The 22,395-nt window shown below is 41.1% G+C and overlaps 1 protein-coding gene across 1 annotated transcript in view; it reads right to left on the bottom strand.

Moving 5' to 3' along the window:
• MOSPD1 (motile sperm domain containing 1) overlaps positions 1-22,395 on the bottom strand; it is a 41,035-nt gene that overhangs the window by 1,632 nt on the left and 17,008 nt on the right. Inside the window, 1 exon segment of the mRNA XM_030209912.1 lies at positions 7,009-7,232. Within this exon segment, the coding sequence (XP_030065772.1) occupies positions 7,009-7,232 (224 nt within the window).

Genomic DNA, 22,395 nt, shown 5'->3' with positions numbered 1-22,395 from the left:
CGTAAATTTCGCAAAAGGGGTCGTCATAGGAAAAGAAACACAAAATGCTTCAAAATGAGCAAAAACACCCACATTTCAGTATTTTGCACATTTTTTTTCCACTTGAAGACCTTTTTGCACAATAACTTTGGGAATTTGTAAAATTCTGAATTATTGAGCTGCTGTGATGCAATATATTGCAAGGTAAATCACTAATTACGAATCAAATGAAAAGCAGTACGCAATACATCAGTATGCAAAGAAAAAGAAAACATTCCATCTCGTTAAGGCGTCCTGGCCTCTCTTTGCCAGCAACCCTATAGTATAACTTCTGAGTTCATTTCTATATGTAACAAACTTTGGGCCCTGTTTACTAAGGTGAGTTGTGTTTTTAGCGCGCCTACACTTACGTTAATGAGACTATAATGCTGCTTAGTAAACATCTCATGGATTAATATATCTGTCCCACAGATACCAGAGTCAACTAGTGCCTTTTTCATACCTGTGCATCCCTCCACTCACTATACAATAGGGAGAACCCCCAGTAATTGCAAGGGGGGGGGGGGGGGGTAGAATCGTAGAGGAGTGACTGTTTCATACATTGGCTCATTTAAAAAGCTTTCCAGAAGCATCAGGCCATGTATTAGTGGCCCAAATCTCCCAGGGAAGAGAACAAATGCCAATTTTATTTTTGCAGTAGCATTATTCAATTTGCATGTATTTGTGTGCTTTACATCTCATTATATAGCTTGCGCTATAGTAAAATAATGTAGTTTTGCCATTTAACACATGTTATTTGGCAAAAAAAAAAAAAAAGGGCACATTTTCCCTTCATGTACATTAGTAACTACCCTAGGTTAATGCATTTTAATACAGTGAAAAAGCAAATGTTGAAATAAATGTTCTCTCAACACTCCATATGCAAATGGTTAGTGTATGTGGTTGGAGTTAATGAAACGGCACTTCCATTACATTTGTCAGAAAAAGCCAACTAAATCCAACAGGCTGTGTACAATAAGAAAAGCTCAGAGCAGGGCTGTGTATTGACTTAATAAATACAATACAGTCCTCAAATAAGCTTAAAATATATTCCGCTGGCATGCAAACTCAGAAGAAATGCATGAAGCTTAACTGAGAATTATGCAATGGGGGTATACATGTCAAAGGATGGTTCAAATATCTAATTTCACCATAAATACCTTTCTGATAAGCTCATTAGACCCTATGTTTAGCGTTCTTAAAAGTCTGGCACATTTACAGGGCAGTTCTATAACCCAGACCCGTAAATGTTTAGAATGGCATATACATCTTTATGTATACACACTTAACTCACATAGTGTGTATTTGCAAGGGGGTGTACACAAGGGTACAGCATGGGCGAGACCCTAAGTGGACTCCCATTTATGTGCATAACTCACAGAGCACTAAGTTACTTGCGTCCCTGCCGCATCTAGGCTGGCGTAAATGTGGGAACCTAAACATACCAGGTTATGCTAGTATTCTGTAACAGAACCTAGGTGCCTGGCTTGCATTATAAAACAGGCTTCTACCTCATCGCCTCTGGCCACCTAAATGGAGGCACCAAGTTATAGAATTGCTCCCCTGATGGTCTTTCTTTGACTGATATAATAAATATGTGAAATATTCCACTTTTCTATGTTGTGTGTAAACCACCTAGCACTTATATAATAGGCAGGGTAAAAATTTGTAAATATTAGGATTATAGACCCTTGAACAAGGGTTTCCTTGATTTATGAAGTTGCTTCTTATGCTTTGGCCTGGTAAAAAGCATAGAGGCATATTTTCAAAGTACTTAGACTTACAAAGTTACTAATCTATGGAACTTTGTAAGTATAAGTGCTTTGAAAATGAACCCCTTAGTGTGGCTAATATATTTATAGAATTTGATAGATAGATTACTATGAAGTGGGTAGTCAAACGATTAAATTCACAAATTATTTATTACAAAAGGACACACTTCATTTTCCCATTTCCCTTAATTTTTATAATTTCCCTCTCTAGAAGGTTGCCCAAGAGTTTGGCTTCCCTTGCTCTACCAAGGAAAGACCATATTTCAGCATCACTTCTTTGGCTTGGAAAACTCATCACTATCTCTAAAACAGCAGCAACAGGTACCTTCCCCTCTTGTAGCATGCTCAATCAAGCCTTTGTCGGACAGGACAGGCAAGTCAGAATTTCTTGTGCTCCAGTCAGATCTGTGGGGATGATCCACTTTTCCCCATATAACCAAAACTGCAGATAGTCAAGACTAGGTCATTCTCTCATAGGGCACTCAGAAAAGGCTGATCAATTTAAACAACTGTGACAAAATGTATACACAGATGTCACAATGCAATCAGCAGGAATTATGATCTGTGTAATAAATTATCATATCAAAACATTATTCTTATAGTAAATATTGAAGATCGTAAGAAGATTTATGCTTTCCACAACAAGCTGCAAAATGAAAAGATCCAGATGTTCCAGCGAGATAAGGATTATCTTTCCAAAAATGTGTACAGAGAAGGATAAAGGGAAGAAAGCTGCATTTGAATCCTCTTCTGACTCCTCTGGTGATGGTGGCTCCAGTGATGTTTTTTTTTTTTTTTAAGGAACTGGAGAGATTGCAAGGTCGGTAGTGTCAAGATTAAAGGGAGGAGTCTCAACAGTCCCGTCTGATCTTCAGATCTCAAGAAGTAGCAGTGGCAAATTTGTCACAACATTCTTTATCACCCGAGGAGCTGCAAGTTTTGTCCAAAGGTCTGACATTTATTCCGACACAGAATTATATTCCTTTCCAATTTTGTGTGAAACAGGAACCTTTCATGAGAGTTCTTCAATTGAAAGCCTTTTACTTTGAACAAGAAACCTCTAGGGATGAAGTGTCAGTAGTTTGGAGGAAATCCCAATGGTGTTCACCAGGACCTTTGGATCAGATATTGTTTACCTTTAAACAACTGTTTTTCAAAGATGTAGAGAATTTTGAATCTGAGAATAACATCGAGAAAGTTTAATTTGACTAGGAGAATGGCAAGCAGTGCAAGATTTGAAAGCAAATAATCATATAATCATTAGGAGAGCTGAAAAAAGCAGTGCTGAAGTAGTGCAGAACACTATGGATTATGAAGATGAAATTGTTTCAACTTTCCAGAGACAGTGATTATCTACAGCTGTCAGGGGATCCAACTCCAACACTGCAGACAATGATAAAAGATCTAATGTTAGATGCTTTTAAGAAAAGGTTTTTGACAAAACAGGAGTTGGAATTTTTACCCTATGCTGCTAACATTATATACTTTGCCTAAGATTCATAAACAATTGGACAAACCTTCAGGCTGCCCTATTGTGTCCAGCAAAGGTTCACTGCTGGAACCTTTCTATTTTTGCAGGTTTTTTTGCAACCTTGGAAGCTTAGTCTGAGCCATATATAAGAGATTTTTCTGATTTTATGGTGAAGCTTTCTCAAGTATGTTGTGACTTTAGTAAAATCGTTATGGTCACTTTAGATATTACTTCGCTTTACACCGTTAACCCTCAACAAGAAGTACTAGTTATTTTACAACATTTTCTGGATTGCAGACCTAATCCCCATCGAGTACGCACTGGGTTACTGTACCAGTACAATACCAATATTCTCTCATATTCCACAACTACCTTTAAGTTCTATGCAGATAACAAAATCTTCAAGTAGTTCAGGCAATCTAACATATGCTAAACAATTATAGTTTAAGCTAACAAAGAATATAAAAAAAAACAACAACAAAAAACACAACTTGCAAATGCTTTCTAAATAAGGTATATCCAGGTAAGAGTCCTAACCTGGGAAGGAAGCGCATTCCAAACCTAAGCTACCAAATATGTGAAGCCAGCGGAAAATACTATTTTACAGCACTACCCCCAAGGGTTGGGAAAAGGGATTCTAGTCGCTCTAGATCTAGTTAGGGTTGGAAAACAAAGTATCTCTACCATATAAAAAGGGGCATTGCCATATAGTATATTAAAAATCATAGTACACAGTTTAAAGTTAAAGCGGACCTTTACTGGTAACCAATGCAATTTTATCAGAGGCATTACTCTATTAAATTTATGAGTAGAAAAAATTAGCCAGACCGCTGTATTATGTCCCAAACAAATATTACAATAGTCTAACTGTTCAAGAATAAGGCTTTGCACCACCATTTTAAAAGCCAGAGTCTAGATAGCTCCTGATTTTCCTTAACTTTTTCATCATAAAAATTTTTTTTTTCACAAGTGCATTTATTTGTAATTCAAGGTTTAAAATGTTAGATAGAACAACTCCCAAAAATTTTAAGCTGGATTCCAATCTAAAATCGGAGTTAGTTAATTTAAGGATATCATCAAGCCTGGTTGTGCAATTATTAAAAACTTACTTTCATTTGTATTCAATTTCAAGCAGTATGAATTAATCCAGGATTCAAGAAGATGGATTTAATTGGTTATTCTATTAGAAATATCATTATCTTAAGAATAAATTAAGAGGAACACTGATATCATCAGCATAGATACCCCCAAAAAACATCAGAGTGCATTAAATAAAGAAGGTGATAAAGGGGATCCTTGGGGAACTATAACTGGGTTTCCAGAGGTCCGATTTATATCCCTGAAACTGTACTCTATATAAATGACATGATTAAAAAAAACCAACAACCTTTGAACCAATTCAGAACATTTCCTGGAATGCCTAATTCACCGAGGGTTAGTAGCATATGGTCATGAACCACCAAGTCAAAAGCACAGGATAAATCAAATTGCATTAAGATAGCAATGTGCCCCTCTGCTCAGCAGAGTTCTACCCTCAGCTAATAAGAACATAAGAGTAGCCACAAGGTCCATCTAGCCCAGTATCCTGCTTTCCAAACAGTGGCCAATCCAAGTCACAAGTACCTGGCAGAAACCCAAATTGTGGCAACACTCCATACTAACAATCCAAGAAAACAAGTGGGAAAAAAAAGGTGGGAGAATAACAAACAGTGGCTACCACTACAGAAGTTAGAGTTGTTGACAAAAATGGGGAAAAGACCTCAGATGCCTGTGCTTCTCTAACACTGAAGTATATAATACAGCAATTATAGCACAGTGCTGGCTTCGATGATAGGTCAAAAAACCCAATAATGTAATTTTTGTAATTATGTAGTGATGCAAAAAACACTTTTCATTTCTTCCAAAGCACGAAAAAAATCAATAAAGATCAACTTATCTTGTAGGTAGTGATCCGTCGAAGTAGCAAAACGTCCCTACAGGGATCCGTTTCACCTTGCCTTTGTCCACATTAAATTTCATCTGCCATTTGGATGGCCAGTCTTTCAATTTCCTAAAGTCTTTCTGCAATATTTCATAGCCCGCACATGTTTTAACAACCTTGAATAGTTTTGTATCATCTGCAAATTTGATCACCTCACTCGTCATTCCGATTTCCATATCATTTATAAATAATAAAGTGGAGTAATAATTCTGCCCATATCAGGAGAACGCGAGGCAGTTTTTAACAGATCATGGAGTAACCAGTTTACTACGTCCATAGGGATGGATTTGAGGTGTTTTGGGCATTGATCCAGGGAGCAGTTGGCTCGGGTTCATTTCAACAGTATTGATCTTACATCCTCAGCTGTTAGTGGTTGAAACGTTTTCCCAGTTTTGGTCACTTTTGAGTCCTTGGGTTGTAGGATCTCCGGTGATTAAGGCTGAACTACGGGTTAGGCTATTTTCCTCTGCTGGATAGCCTTAGATAGTTCAGACCTAATTTGGAGGATCTTATTGGCGAAATGATCAGTAAGGTCTTGGGCCACGGGACATGTTTTCTGTGAATGTTTATCCTTATTAGTGGAAGCTACTGTTTTAACTAAGGAGAAAAGTTTTTTGTTGTCAAGATCATCTTGACCTATTAGGCTACTAAAGTATTGGCGTTTTGAGTCAGCTACCTTCTTTTTATAGCGTAGGAAGGCTGGCTTCCACTTGGATTTATCAGTAGTATCTTTCTTTCACCTTTGCTTTTCAAGGTGTCGACGTTCCTTTTTTAGGATGGATAGCTCCTTTGTAAACCATGGCAAATTTCTGGATGTCTTGACCTTTTTAATGGTGAATGGAGCAATTTTGTCTAGCATGGCTTTCACCTTGATGTCCCAGCGGGATTTGATCGAACCATGTGTAGGAGATGCGGTAGTGAGGGAATCTGTTAGCGCCGACCAGAAAGTGGCCTCGTTGATTTTACCTCTAGTGGAGATGAGTTTGGATGACTTGTGTCTGGTTAATTTGGCACTTTTCTTAAAGACGGCTTTTTGCCAGTGATTGCATTACACTTATGGGGTGTTCTTGCTACATACCTCAGCGGTCTGAAGCTTTATCCTCCTCTTTTTTTTTTTTTAGCACACTGTCTTTTTTTGGTGAAGTTTGCATAATTATACTGTTATTAATACTTCACTTTGTCCTGACTTTTGGTTATAAATCTCATTGGGATCAACGCAGAAGAACCTCTGCAGAAACACAGGCAATTATGTAAATACAAATTCAATTTAAGCTATTATGCTATTTTAGTTAACAACCTTTACGCTCACTCTTGATTACACAGCCTAATTTTGTTTGTTACAGGAAGAAGATTCCTTTTATTGAAACTCCCAGCATTTATTCGGAAGGAATCTGGTGGTAATGTTCTTTTCAGATTTGTTGTTGGGTTTGTTTGATATATCTATTTCTTTGTACTTGTTATATATTTTTTTTGTATCACTGTGTTTTCATTAAAATGTTTGTAGATCCCTGCCGAAACTTGGCCAAGTTGGGTCCCTCCTCAATAAAAATCCTTTTTGGTGAACTCTCATCTGTTCTTCATTACCTGAATCACCTTTGCTGTCTGTGCTGCCTATACCCAATGAATACACATTAGAAATATCTGCATATAATCTGCAATATATGCAAATGTACTGTACGGATATTTGTTGTGTGCAGGCTGGGGGATTACTGGCACCCATTTGGGAAGCTTTGAAGAAATAGCTTCAGATTCCAGACAGTAACTACCTGGCTGACATGAAGCTTGTTCAAAAAAGACACTTTCTACTAAATGTTCCTTTATTCTCTTTTCCTCTTCTTCCTTCTGTTGCTGCTCCTTTGCCGATGGCAGAAGAGTGGCAATGACCTCTTTTCGTCCAAGGGCCTTCCTCTGGCTCTGCTCAGACACTTGGAGCCGGAATTTATCTATTACTCCATAGTGACAGGCTCGGACATCTCTGTGACGAATCACACTGCAAAAAACACAAAGACATAGGCAGACCGAATTATTTCTGTTTTTATAAAACTACAAATTTTTTTTAAAGCCACTTCCATGAGTTGACAGTATGATTTATATTCATAGAAAAACTCCTTCACCAAGATTGCTTCTGAAAGTAAAACAGCCACAAACTGAGAAATGTATTAAAATGTCAACATATTTCATTGGCATGGCATGATACTTGTTCATAAACTATCCCCTGTACATCTTCCCTTTCACTGGGCAACTGATATCAGATCTAGAACATAAGTTCCATTTTACATGGCATGCTAGAATTAATGGCAATTTTCATCTTAAATACAGTTCTTGCTACTATACCATAATCCAAGAACTGTCCATGCTCACCCTTATGTCAGGCAGATGAAAAGCCAGAAAGCTAATGTTACTAAGCCATTCCATTATCCTATCGTTGCTGGCAACTGCACAGAGTGTCTGTGGAAGATCAGTAGGACTGGCAGCTAGCCAGGCAGAACTGGCTTTAAGCACACTAGCAATACCTACACTAGTAATGGACGAGTATTTAGAGCAACCATTTTTCCCTTCCCGAGACTCCATGAAAGTATTCTCCATCTTAACAAGCAAAATAAAGATTTCTAGGTAGAAATGCCTTTTAATTTACATCTCCTTGCCCCCATCAAAGAAAAATTCATAAACAGCAGATGCAAAAGATGTGTGAGTGAACTGAATCTATAGTTTGTTGGCCATACAAATGCTTTAGATTATTTTATTTGCATAAAATACAATTAAGGGTAAATGAGTTCTTATCTGCTAATTTTCTTTCCTTCAGTCCCTCCAGACCATTCCAGATGCTTGGAACATGCTCTCCTGTCAGCAGGTGGAGATTGAGAACTACAGAGCTGTGTTATCATCCCTTAAGAATTCTGTGAAGCCCCCTGGCCAGTCAGCAATTATCATAACAAAACAGTAAATAATCCATAAGCCACAAAACTCCTCTATAAACTAAAGAACTTCTCAAAAGACAACCAATGATCTCTTCTACTGATCCTGGACACCAAGCCCAAAGTTAGCAGGTAAGAACTAAATTTATCCTTTACAGATCTCAACCAGTAGGATAAGAGAACATTCAGTCCAGGATGCAGACTGTCCCCTCATAATGTGCTCTGGAAACATCTGGAACTGCACAGCTCTTCAGAGTATATGCCGAAGCAATAGCCTCTTTAATCCAGCAAGCCACTGTGGAATTCAATGCTGCTTCACCTCTTCGGGATCCTCTAAGCAGAACAACTAATCTGATTTCTTGAATTCCCGTGTCCTGCTCCCGGTGAAAAGGAGATATGACTATCAGAAGAAAGGATGCTACTGGCTCCCAAGAAAGGTTCGTGACAGGGCAAAGTCTGCAGCTCTGACAATTCTACTAGATGAACAAATGGTTGCCAGGAACACTGTTTTTAAGGAAACATCCTTCAAAATGGAGCCTGAACAAAAGGCAGACAAGACCAAAGAGGAACCAATATCCAGTGAGGATTGAAAATTCATATTTCTCTAAGAAAGCGGACCACATCCATTACCCTTATAGTGGGCTCTGTAACAGGATAAGGCTACTAACTGAATGTTCAAGGAAGAGAGCACCAAACCCTTCTCGAAACCATCCTGTGAAAACTCCAAAATCTCTGGAACCATCAAATGAAGGGGCAAAATTCTCTTGCCTTGAACACAGTCCTCAAAAATCCTCCATACCCTAAACAGAGGCCACAGAGGTAGACCTCCTCCTGGAAAGTAGTAACAAGGTATCAACCACTTTACTTGAATAGCCTCTATTCACTAGATGTGACCTCTCAAGAGCCAAGTCATAAGACAAAACAGAGATGTGTCCTGCATGCTGACTGAGCCCTGAATAAGCAACCACTCCTTGCTCATTCAAATGGGGTGGGGGAAAGAATCTTCCCCTTTGAGACACATCAGGACTCCATACCACGGCCTTCTCAGCCAATCTCGCACAATCAACACCACCAATCCTGAATGCTGCTCTATCTTCTAAAGTACCCTATCAAAGACCAAGGGGGAACACATACAGCAGGAATGACCACAGCCATGGAGTGTCTATTCCCACTTCTGGTCCTTCCTCTGACTAAAGGATGTCAAAACCTTCACATTCTGAATTGTTGCCATTAAGTGCATCACTGGAAAACCCCAATGCTGTACCACTTCCTGGAAGACAACTTCTGCCAGACTCCACTCTTCTGAGCCTTTCACATTTCTGCTTAGGAAATCTGTCTAGGTATTGAGAACTCCTGCCGCACGTGCTGTTGAAATAGCCTCCAGATTGCTTTCCACTCAGGCTATTAACATCTGCCCTTCTAACAACTTCTTCCTTTCCATGGGAACACTCTCCTTTGCAGTGTATCAAACTTGGCTCCCAAATACACCACGGACTGTATTGGGGATAGGCTGCTTTTGGCAAAATTAACCACCATCCCAATTCTTGATGCAGCTGCACTTCAGCTGTAGCCTCCTTGCTTTCCTGGTAAGACTTGCCTGAAACAGCCAGTTGCCCAAATAAGGGTGTACTAACACCTCTTCTAAGTAGGGCACCATAATCTTGGAAAAGGTCCTGGGAAACCAAACCCAAGGAGAAGGCAATATGAATCTAACATCATTTTTAGAGTCCTCATTAGATATTATTACGCAGAGAACTACACTGATGGTGACTTTTGCACTTGAACCATACCACAATACTGTTCTGAAGTTTTCCTTTAGATACTTAGATGTGTTGTTTATGGGATCAAAAATAAGGATTTTTCCTGACTTGGCAAGAGAAACGCAGATGCAGTGCAAGGTCCTTTTGGAGCTTTAGCCTTGGGCTCCAACTTTGTGTTACGATTTCCTTGTGCTTGTTTTCATATTTTTGAGGCTAAACAACTGAAGATTTTCTAAGGGCTAAAGACGATGTTAACGTCATTGTATGGATCAAGAGTTCACTGCTGGGATTGGCTGGAGAGGGTAATTTGGGGAGTGACCTTATATAATTTTGTTATTGTTTTTTTCCTCATTTCTTTTTCCTAATCTCTTTCCTCTTATTGTGGATGGATTACAGATGTGTTTCTTTATATTTTATTGATCCTTTTCTTTTTCTAATGATTTCTATTTATCCCAGAAAATATGGCGATATGTTAAGATGTGAAATTTAATAAATACTTTTAAAAAAATTTTCTTACAAAGAAGAGGTCCTCGACACTGTTGCCAAACCAAAAAGAAGAGCGCAAAATTGGAAGTGTTGACTGAAGACTGCAAATCAGAGGACTGCATCTCTGATTAAGATGTGGAAGTAAGCCTCCATTAGATCTAAAGATGTAAGAAACTCTCCTCATTGTACAGACAATCACCAATCTTAGATCATCCATCCGAAAATCTGGCACCTTGAGATACCTGTTTACATGCTTGAGGTCCAGAATTGGACAAAATGTACCTTCCTTTTTAGGCAACACTGATGCCAGAAATGCCTCAGGAAGAAGGTAAACTCCAGAGCATATCCTTCCCAAATTACTTAAGAACCTAAAGACCTGTAGTTATTTGGGCTCACCTCCAGTGGAAAAAAAAACCCCAATGCTAAAACATTGTAGCTTCATTGCGTGCCACTTAGTCCTAGTATTTTTGGAAAGAGTAAACAAGCCATTCACATCTACACATTCCATTCCACTCATTATTTTATAGATCTCTATCATATTCCCCTCAGCTGTCTCTTCTCCAAGCTGAAGAGCCCTAGCCGCTTTAGCCTTTCCTCATAGGGAAGTCATCCTATCCTCTTTATCATTTTCGTCGCCCTTCTCTGTATCTTTTCTAATTCTACTGAATCTTTTTTGAGATGCGGTGACCAGAACTACATACAATATTCAAGGTGCAGTTGCACCATGGAACGATACAAAGGCATCTTAACATCCTCATTTTTTGTTTTCCATTCCTTTCCTAATAATACCTAACATTCTATTTGCTTTCTTAGCCACTGCCGCACACTCAGCAGAGGGTTTCAATGTATCATCAAAAATGACACCTAGATCCCTTTCCCAGTCGGTGACTCCTAATGTGGAACCTTGCATTACGTAGCTATAGTTTGGGTTCCTCTTTCCCACATGCATCACTTTGCACTTGCTCACATTAAACGTCATCTGCCATTTGGATGCCCAGTCTCGTAAGGGCCCCTTGTAATTTTTCACAATCCTCTTGCAATTTAACAACTTTGAATAACTTTGTGTCATCAGAAAGTTTAATTACTTCACTAGTTATTCCCATCTCTAGATCATTTATAAATATGTTAAAAAGCAACGGTCCCAGCACAGACCCCTGGGGAACCCCACTATCTACCCTTCTCCATTGAGAATACTGACCATTCAACCCTACTCTCCGTTTTCTATATTTTAACCAGTTTTTAATCCACAATAGCACACTACCTCCTATCCCGTCACTCTCCAATTTCCTCTGCAGTCTTTCATGAGGTACTCTGTCAAAAGCATTTTGAAAATCCAGACACACAATATTGACGGGCTCACCTTATCCACATGTTTGTTCACCCCTTAAAAGAAATGTAATAGATTGATGAGGCAAGATTTCCCTTCACTAAATCCATGCTGGTTGTCTCATTAATCTATGCTTTTGAATATGCTCTGTAATTTTGTTCTTTATAATAGTCTCTACCACTGAAGTCAGGCTCACCGGTCTATAATTTCCCAGATCACCACTGGAACCACTTTTAAAAATCAGCGTTACATAGGTCACCCTCCAATCTTCCAGTACCATGCTTGATTTTAAAGATAAATTACTAACAAGTAAAAAAATAGACTCACTTTTACTCTTTCTATATCACTCAGGATTTTGTAGTCCTCAATCATATCTTTATTACATTTGTATCCCGCACTTTCTCACACACAGCAGGTTCAATGCGGCTTACATAGTAAAAAAACGCATTACAAAGTCCTGTCCCCTCATCAGTCTCTTTTCCAAGCTAAAGAGCCCTAACTTCTTTAGTCTTTCCTAATATGAGAGGAGTTTCATCCCCTTTACCATTTTGGTTGCTCTTCTGTGAACCTTTTCTAATTCCACTATATCTTTTTTTGAGATATGGCGACCAGAACTGAATGCAGTACTCAAGGTGAGGTTGTACTATGGAGTGATACAGAAGTATTATAGTATTCTCAATCTGATTTACCATCCCTTTCCTAATAATTCCAAGCATCCTCTTTGCTTTTTTGGCTGCCACACTGAGTAAAATAATTTTAAATTCTTCTTAAATATGAGAAGATTGAGTTCCAGATAGCAGGTGCTTGATATAAGAGACTAGCCGAAAAGACAGTCTTATACTTTAATCCACTTGGGCTGGGATAGTGAAGTTGGAAATTATCATGAAGACCTCTGTTTAACAGTAGTCTGGACCCCATTGGAACAAATAGACTGGGGCTGTCCAACGGAGAATCTTGAAAACCAATGTACACAATTTAAAATGAACACGTGCCTCCACTGGCAACCAGTGGAGGTAGTGTTCCGCAGCAGAGGTGAAACTATCACTTTGAGCTGGGAAAAAAAGAAAAAAAAAATCACGGCAACTTGCGTAGATGCTATTACTATAATCTAGATTGATAAAAGTTGGACAATAATTCCAAATGTATGAGTGTCAAACATGTTCGAATTTTCCAAAGTTTTTTTCAACAAGAGAAAGGGCTTCTCAATAAGGAACTCACTTGAGATTTTAACATTAAGGATCCAGAAATAGTGACTATTAGAATCCTAACATTGTCCTCAAAGGAAAAATTCTGACCACTCGGTATTAGAAAGCCATTATTCAATATAACATTTAATAGGTCCAGGAAAATAAACTTAGTTTGTCTCTATTGAGTTTTCAAAGAATGAGTGTTAATCCATATTTCACAAAGTGAGAGTACATTCTTTTATCCTAACTGCGTCTTTTCTACTGTCTGAGCTACCGGTAGCAGAATTGTCGTCGGAATAACTAAAAAAAAACCTTGAAGCCAGCAGAACCCATTACTTGGCCAAGTAACATCATCAGACATTAAATAGCATTGGTGACAAATGGGAGCCTTGCGGAACCCCACAATTGGTAAGTCATGACTCAGATTGAAAATTGGGTATCCTCATACCTTTTGAAACTAAACAAGGAGAAAACAACATTTTTTTGTGGTTAAGTACGTCCGGAGAAGTTACAACCTGTAATAGCATCAGTTGAATGAGGTGAGTTTCCCTTTAGGATCCTTCTTCCAAGATCTTAAGCACATTATAATTGATACGTTATCTTTTGATGTACAGGTAAATAGCCTAGTAATAAAATCATTTCCTATAATGAGGAAGCTCAAAATGGTTAAATATTTATTTTTGTTTGAACAGTTTAAGGTATTAGCTCAGGCTTTATTGCTGACAGAATTGGATTATTGCAATATTATTTATAATGGTTGTTCTATTTCCATGTTTAAGAAACTTCAAACAATACTAAACACTGCCACTAGATTACTCTGCAAGAAGATATGAAAGGGCCACATAGAAACATGACGGCAGATAAAAGCCATATGACCCATCCAGTCTGCCCATCCTCTGTAACCCCCTAATTCTTCCTGTTCCTAAGCGATCCCACATGCTTATCCCATGCCTTTTTAAAATTCTGGAACAGTCCTCGACTCCACCACCTCCACTGGGAGGCCATTCCACGCCTCCACCACCCTTTCTGTGAAATAATACTTCCTTAGGTTACTCCTAAGGCTATTCCCTCTTAACTTTGTCGTATGCCCCCTCATTCCAGAACTCTCCTTCATTCGAAAAAGGCTCTCTTCCTGTACATAAATGCCCTTGAGATATTTAAACGTTTCTATCGTGTCTCCTCTCTCACTCCTCTCTTCCAGCGTATACATGTTGAGGTTCATAAGCTTGTCCCTATAATTTTTGCATTCAAGACCGCTTACTAATTTCGTAGCCGCCCTCTGGACCGACTCCATCCTGTTTATATCTTTCCGTAGGTGCGGTCTCCAGAACTGCACGCAGTACTCCAAATGAGGCCTCACCAGAGACTTATAAAACGGCACTATCACCTCCTTTTTCCTGCTGGTCATGCCTCTTTTTATGTACTCAATCATCCTTCTGGCTTTGGCCGTCGCTTTTTCTACCTGTTTGAAAGCTTTGTTATACCAGTTATACTGGCTCCCAATTAGAGAACGAGTCATTTTAAGTTATGTATTTGATTTTATACTTCACTTTCAACATTTTTATTGATGACAGTTCAGAAACAAAGCACTTCCAATAATATGGTGTTGCAGAAATTCACAGTACCAAACTGTACTCAGCAAGAAACACTTACCAGATCTATCACAAACTTCCGCTCCCCCCACTTCTCTGTTTTATGTTCCAACAATTAGTGCAATCGCTCCATCAGACACCTTTCAACTAGTTCCATCTATAATATATAATGAACAAACCTTCTGAATGCTATTAAACTCATCAACAGTATTCTACCCATTCTCCCTCGTGCCTCATCATTCCTCTTGCCCACCCCTCCAATCTGATTAGTAATAGCCACATTGTGTTGTTACCCATTTGTCTCTTTTCCATCCACCCCTCCCTCAGTATTCCAACCTCCACATGGTCCCCTCCCATGCCCAAATCCCTATCCCCTCCCTCCCCCTTCCCTTGTATTATGATTTTTAAATCATAGTATGATCAAGCTCTTCATTACACAACTCTTACTACCATTATTATTAGGCCAGAAAAAGAGAACCTTGTGTCCTTCTCTTAGGTTTCATTTTCCAGATCCAAGAGGAGTAAAATATAAGAGGATTTTTGAACACTCTCCCCCCTATCAAATGGCTAAAATCTGGAATGCCCTCCTAGTTAAAATATGCATGGTCAGTGACTATGGGCTTTATTCTATAAAGATTATGCTCCTAATTTATAAGAATAATTTACGCTCCTAAATTTATATGCTGGAGTATAGAGTATTCTCGTAATTTAAAAGCATAAATTTTAGGAGCATAACCTTTATAGAATATGTGTTTTTGAAAAAAGTTGAAAACTTTTTTATTTCAAAACTAGTAAAAAAGGCCCGTTTCTGTTACAAATGAAACGGGCGCTAGCAAGGTTATATTGATTAGTTGTTTTTTGTTTACCAAATATTTATTATTAAATTATTGTATTGAGATGGAGTAATAGTGAAGGGTGTATAATGAGGAAGGAGGAGGCCCTGTGTTGGACATTCGTTGAGACAGAGTGTTTGTGTGTGTGTGTAAGACAGAGAGACAGACTGTGTGAGTCTGAGAGTGAGTGTGTGTGAGAGTGATACAGAGGGATTGAAAGAGTGTTTCTGTGTGTGTGTGGTAGTGATTGTGTGAGAGAGAGATACAGAGTGTGTGTGTGTGGAACTGATTTCCATGACCCTCTCCTTCCCTTGCTCTAATTCCGTCTGTGGTGTGTGAGTGTGTGTGCTGGACCACAGGGGCGGTCATAGAGACAGTGTTTGTTTGTTTGTTTGTTTGTGTGTGTGAATGTGTGTAAGACAGAGAGACAGACTGTGTGAATGCAAGAGTGAGTGTGTGTGAGAGTGAGACAGAGGGATTGAAAGAGTGTGTCTGTGTGTTTGTGATAGAGACTGTGTGTTTGTGTGACAGAGAGATACAGAGAGTGTGTTTGTGGAATAGAGTTCCATGACCCCCTCTTTCCCTTGCTCTCCTTCCGTCTGTTGTGAGAGAGTGTGTGTGCAGGACCACAGGGGCGGTCATTGTGACAGAGTGTTTGTGTAAGACAGAGAGACAGACTGTGTGAGTCCGATAGTGAGTGTTTGTGAAGAAAAGAGATTGCATTTCATTCCTGAAATACCTCAGTCATTAAAAAAAAGAATGGACAATATTTATTTTTATTTTGTTACATTTGTACCCCACGCTTTCCCACTCATGGCAGGCTCTATGCGGAAGGCAATGGAGGGTTAAGTGACTTGCCCAGAGTCACAAGGAGCTGCCTGTGCCGGGAATCGAACTCAGTTCCTCAGTTCCCCAGGACCAAAGTCCACCACCCTAATCACTAGGCCACTCCTCCACTCTCCTTTCAACTAATTAAATCTTTGATAGCATATGGTAAAAGGCAAGAAAGTTTTCAAAAATGTTGTCTTGTGCACTGCAGGTTAAGTGCAAAAGCAGTGCTGAAAGTGCTGTACCATGCCCACAACTTCCCAAGGAAGCAGAACCGCAGCAAAGAGAAGTGCGAACTGGAAAACTAAAAAGCCAACCAAACCCTCAGTTTAAGGGCTGGGCACATGGAATTCAGCACTGTGCCTTGACTTTTAACATGAAAAATACACAGTGAATGTAAAACAAATCTGTGTTTTCTCTCCCGCCTCCCCCTCAGAAGCACAATGGTACCGTCTCAGCGACTGCAGCCCTTAATCCTTTTACTGCCACATCAATGTTAACAGTTCTCGAGCGAGCTTGCTCGGCTGGTTTGTTTGCTGTTGGAAGAGGGGAGGAGGAGTTGCTTCTTTTAGGATCATGTTAAGTCTTTCCCAATGTGCTACGTACACCCAGTGTCCCGGAGAAGGCAGGCGTATGCGATTGGCGCCGTTCTGAACCCACCTCCTCCAAACTTTGGCCGCGCTGCAGCATTGCACGGCGAGGGGAAGCTGTGTCATTTATAACCCTGCCTGGCGGCGCTCCCAGCTCACATGGATTCATTAGTATTCTTCCCAGACGAATCCGTGAAAACAATTCTTCATCTATCATCCAGTGACAGTGTTCCACCATACCTGATACTCGAGCCTTTAGAATACAAAGACCCCCGGTAGAAGCAACACGGTAAGTTTGGGAGGGAAAAAATAAGTCACTGCAAGGAACCATGCGACAGCTTCACTGCCTGCACCGGTGTTCGAGGGGGGGGGGGGGGGGGTGTTTTCAGCGATTTAGTGACTGCTTTTTTCCGCTTGTGTTTTGTTTTTTGCGTTTCTACAGATTCCTTGTGAGTTATGGGGGAGAAGGGGCTTTTCTGATGCGCCGGGGGAGGGGGGCACTGACAGCGCATTCGTAGGCAGAGGGAGGAGTACTCCTCCCCCTGCCTGGGTCGTGGTTTACTCGTCCCCCTCCCTGCCTGAGTCGCGGTTTTGTGTGGTGCGTCCGTGGATACGGTGGGTGAGTGTCATAGCTCCGCCCTCGACGTCATCACGTTTGACGTCTGGGCGGGGCAGACACTCATGGACGAAAAGCGGTCTCTGCCGCCTCACTTTAGAACGTTGCTTAAGTGAGGCTTCATTAGAACGTTGGAGGTGCGTTTTATATAGAGAGATGTTTTTTTAAAAAGTTAAAATTTAGAATAGGGTTAAGATTCATAATTGTTTCTTGTGAAACTTTATGATCTGTAATTCCTAGGTATTGTTAACTAGATACATTTATTATTATTATTTTTTTGTTACATTTGTACCCCGCGCCTTCCCACTCATGGCAGGCTCAATGTGGCTTACATATTGTATACAGGTACTTATTTGTACCTGGGGCAATGGAGGGTTAAGTGACTTGCCCAGAGTCACAAGTAGCTGCCTGTGCCTGAAGTGGGAATCGAACTCAGTTCCTCAGGACCAAAGTCCACCACCCTAACCACTAGGCCACTCCTCCACTCCTATTTAGTGTAATCTGCAGCAAATTGTATGGTGTTTAGCGGAATACAAATGGTAATGTTGTATAAATACATATGAATAGCCATACTGGGTCAGACCAATGGTCCACTAGCCCAGTATCCTGCTTCCAACAGTGGCCAATCTAGGTCACAAGTACTTGGCAGAAACCCAATTAGTTACAACATTCCATGCTACCAATCCCAGGGCAAGTAGTGGCTTCTCCCATGTCCATCTCATTAACAGACTGTGGACTTTTCCTCTGGGAACGTGTCCAACCCTTTTTTAAACCTAGGTACGCTAACCGCTGTTACCAACTCTTCTGGCGGTGAGTTTCAGGGATTAACTATTCTTTGAGAGAAAAAAAATTCCTCCTATATGTTTTTTTTTATTCATTTTATAAACCATACAAAACCATGATCAACAAAACAGATCCACTGTCCAGCTGAGATAACTTAATAACCCTGCATACAGTTCCAATGTTCTAGCTATTGACAATAATTGCTAACCAGGTAGTAACCCACATCTACCCTTCCTCACCCCCCTCCCCACCCCTATAATGATCTGTATCGTAAATACCTACACGCTCACTGTGGTAGATGACCAAGTATTATATGAGTCCCATATTTTCAGATGCTGAGCTATTTGTCCTTTGCGCAATGCGGTGAGCTTAGACATCAACTGGATATAGTTCAGTTTTTCCAGCACAGCCGACAGATCCAGCAGTTGAGGTCTCTTCCAAGCCGCCGCCAGTACTAACTTGCCCACTACAAATATGCTTTTTAACTTCCAGCGGTCGAAAATTTTCATCTGATACTTTGTAGCAGTCACCTGATACACAAAGTCACTCTCCCAGTACTGAACCACATGAACACAAGACCACCATATATAATACATGTCTCCCTCCATCCCGCATTCCCTCCAGCACTGGGCCGAGCCCGATCTGAACATTTTAACCAAGCGGCTGGGGGTATAGTACCAGTTATACAAAATTTTGTGCCCATTTTCTATCATTGCGCTGGACACAGACACTCTAAGTAAGGACCTGAAAGCCAGGACCCACTTGGTTGGGTCGTAAGTGTTCCCTAATGCTGTTTCCCATCTGTGTGTGTAGTGTTCTATAGGGGAAGTACGGGCCAATATAGCTTTATATATTCTGGAAATTCCTCCCCTCCCTCCACCCCCCATCAACCCCTGTTCTAATTGTGTTTCTGCTAAAGTAAGCTCCTCCGCTGCTCTACGACGGATAAAATCTCGTGCTTGGTAGTATTGAAAAGCTTGCAGTGGAGAAAGCCTGTGATCCTGACAGAGCGTTTGGAATGAGGGGATCTGGCCTTCCTCACTCATCTGTCCCAGCTCACGTAAGCCCATGTCCTCCCAGTCCCTGTATGCTGTGTTCAGTCTACCTGGTCCAAACTGGGGGGGCAAATCTAAGGTATGTATGTTTAAAGTACGTCCGCTCTGGGAAGAACTGCTCCCTAATCCTACACCAGGTAGTAAGTGGCCACTGAATAAGTGAAAGACTCCTCTTAATTAGCTCTCAGTGTGTGTATTGGTAACCAAGGTATTGCTCAGAGCGGATATGGTTCTAGCCAACTCTGTTCTATGCAAGTCCAGATTTTCCCTGCATCCTGTAGCCAGATAGCCAAATCGCAAATGTGCTGCATAGTAATATTTGTGAAAGAGGGAACCCTCATACCCCCTCTATCTCTAAACTGGTACAAATCGTCTCCCCGCCTTACCCGCAGCGGTCTTTTTCTTCCAAATAAATGAGAATACTCTGCCCTGCAGGCCCCCAAAAAAAGGTGTCAGGTATAGAAATTGGCAGGGCCATAAATAAATATAACAATTTCGGGAGAACTATCACCTTTATAGCACTAATCCTGCTCACCCAGGATATAGTCAGACCTTCCCACCGCTCCAGGGTCCTGAAAAAGAGACTCGCACTGTACTAGGGAAATTATTACAAAAAATACTTCTAAGCGATTGGTATGTTAACCCCTAGATATCTAATGTATTTACTGGCCCATCTATATGGGAACTGTTTTTCCAGCAGCTTTAAGTGATCACTAGATAAATTCACATCAAGTGCCTCTGAATTATCGAAATTAATTTTGAATCCTGAGACATTCCCATATGATTGTATTTCGTCCCCGATAATCGGGAGGCTGTCAAGGGATCTTTTATGATAAGCAAAATGTCATCCACAAATAGGAGGATTTAGTTTTCTATCCCCCCTCCCCTAAGGCCCCTGATTCCCGGGTTGCTCTGATGTTTAGATGCCAATGGCTCCATTACCAGAGCAAAACATAATGGGATAGCGCACAACCCTGCCTAGTGCCTCTGTGGAGAGGGAAAGGGCGGGTCAAGGTACCATTAATCCGAACAGCTGCTACTGGAGTCCTATTATATGATATGCAGCCATTCTGCAAACCTCCCCCCTAGCCAACCTTCTCCAAGACCGCAAAAAGAAATGGCCAGCTGACCCAATCGAAGGCCTTCTCTGCATCTAAGGATAATATACACATGGGTTTTGGTGGTTTGTGCCCCCTGAAGTATATGTAAGGTTCGCAGTATGTTATCAAAAGTCTGGCGATTCTGCACAAACCAGCCTGGTCCTCATGGACAAGTAAGGGAGATATTCTGCAGCCTAGTGGCCATGATCTTAGAGAATATTTATAGTCTACTCCAGCAGAGAGATGGGCCTACATGAACTGCATAGTTGGGGGGTCTTTTCCTGGCTTGGGGCAAGACCGGCGATCGTCGCCAGATTCCATGTCGGCGGCAATCCCGTAGTCTCATCTAGCGAATTAAAAACTTTGATCAAGCAGGGGGGGCTAGGCAATTTTCCAAAAATGTTATAGAATTTGTTATTAAACCCATCGGGTCCCGGGGCTTTATTGGAGGACAAGCTTTGAATCGTCTGCTCCACCTCTTCTAATGTAATAGGGACCCCTAACATATGGGCAGAGGCCTCGGGAGTGTCGGGAGTTCAATGCCCTCGAGATAATTTGCTACCTCCTCCTTTCCACACTCAGCCTCTGGCTTGTAGAGGGTTTTATAATATCCCCTAAAAGCTGATTCTAAGAAGTCAAGGTCTGAGTGCACGGTGCCCCCCGCGTCTCGGAGACCCCCTATCATATTTCTGCTAACCTGCTGTGCTAATTTGTGGGCCAGAAGCCTGCTGGGCTTGTTGCCAAACTCAAAGTGTGTTGGTCTTACCCGTTGCAATTTTTCAGCCAAGTCTGCTAATTCGAGATCATGCAATTGATTGCGAAGTTCGAATGCCCGCTCCCTGAGCTTTGAAGGGTTCTGGCCACTGCCCTGATTTAAGAGCGCCTCAACCGTGGCCAATTGTTGGTGTATCTCATTCTCTCTGGCACAACATGCTTTCCACGCCCGCGACCGCAATGCTATCAGGTGCCCCTTATGACTGCCGTAAGTCCCTCCCATACAGTGGTCCGGGGACACCTCCCCCGTATCATTAAAGTAGATATAGTCCTTAATATATTGTTCCACCTGGGGAGAGATTAGCTGGATCGGTCAGCAAGGCGTCATCTAGGCGCCAAGTACGCTTCGGTTTATCGGGGCCCGGCCCCTTTAAGTTGGCCATATCACCGGAGGAGTGGATAGGACCAATGGCGCGGTAGAATTTGGTGATCCCCAGCTAGACCCAAAAGGGAGGTGTCCCCCAGTCACATATCGATTCGGGATGAGGTTTGATGCACTGCAGAGAAAATGTATATATGTGGGCTGTGTAGGATTATCCTTTCTCCAAGAATCTAATAGCTGCCAGTGTGCTAGAAGTCATTGAAATTTCCTCCTATCCTGCCTGGCATAGTTTATGTTATACAATGAATTATCTAGAGCTGGTTGATTGTAGATTGAAATCCCCTCCTATTAACAAGGACCTGATCTAACTCTGTAAAAAAAATCTCATGAGATGCATTGGGCCCGTAACGTTTACCACAGTATATACTCGTCCAGCGAGTGCCAAGACAATTAGCAGGTACCCTCCCACCCTTGTCCCTTTGCACCTTCTTTTATCTCCCATGGTTTATTGCCGCTAAATGCTATGAGCACTCCCTTGCTTTCATGCTATCTGTACTAGACAGCAAAATAGATAGATGGATACAGCTTGTGTTTGCACAAATGTTCATAATATGGGTCTCGTTGTATCAACCCTATATCTATTGGAGCCGCTGCAGCTCCCGAACAGCAATTGCCGTTTCCTAGGCATGTTCAACCTCTTACGTTAAGTAGCATACACTTAACGTCCCCCATTGTCACTTAATGTGTGTAGTGCTTCCTCTCCTCAGCCCCGCATGTGCTTGGGCACCTCCACTTGGCTTATCTTCACCCTGTGTCGTGCAGATATCCCTTCCCACCCATCCCTATCTCCCATGTGTAGTTCCCCTCCCCCTCCCTTGCTACCCCTAGATATTATAGAGCACTCCTGTGTGTACCAGTGAGTGTCTGAAGTGGAAGGTGTGCTCACTGTCCAGCTTCTCACATACCCCGCACAGACAACATAATC

The sequence above is a fragment of the Microcaecilia unicolor genome, chromosome 7 (genome assembly GCF_901765095.1).
Source record: "Microcaecilia unicolor chromosome 7, aMicUni1.1, whole genome shotgun sequence".
NCBI classification, from domain to species: domain Eukaryota; kingdom Metazoa; phylum Chordata; class Amphibia; order Gymnophiona; family Siphonopidae; genus Microcaecilia; species Microcaecilia unicolor.
This window is presented reverse-complemented; position numbering and strand designations above follow the sequence as displayed.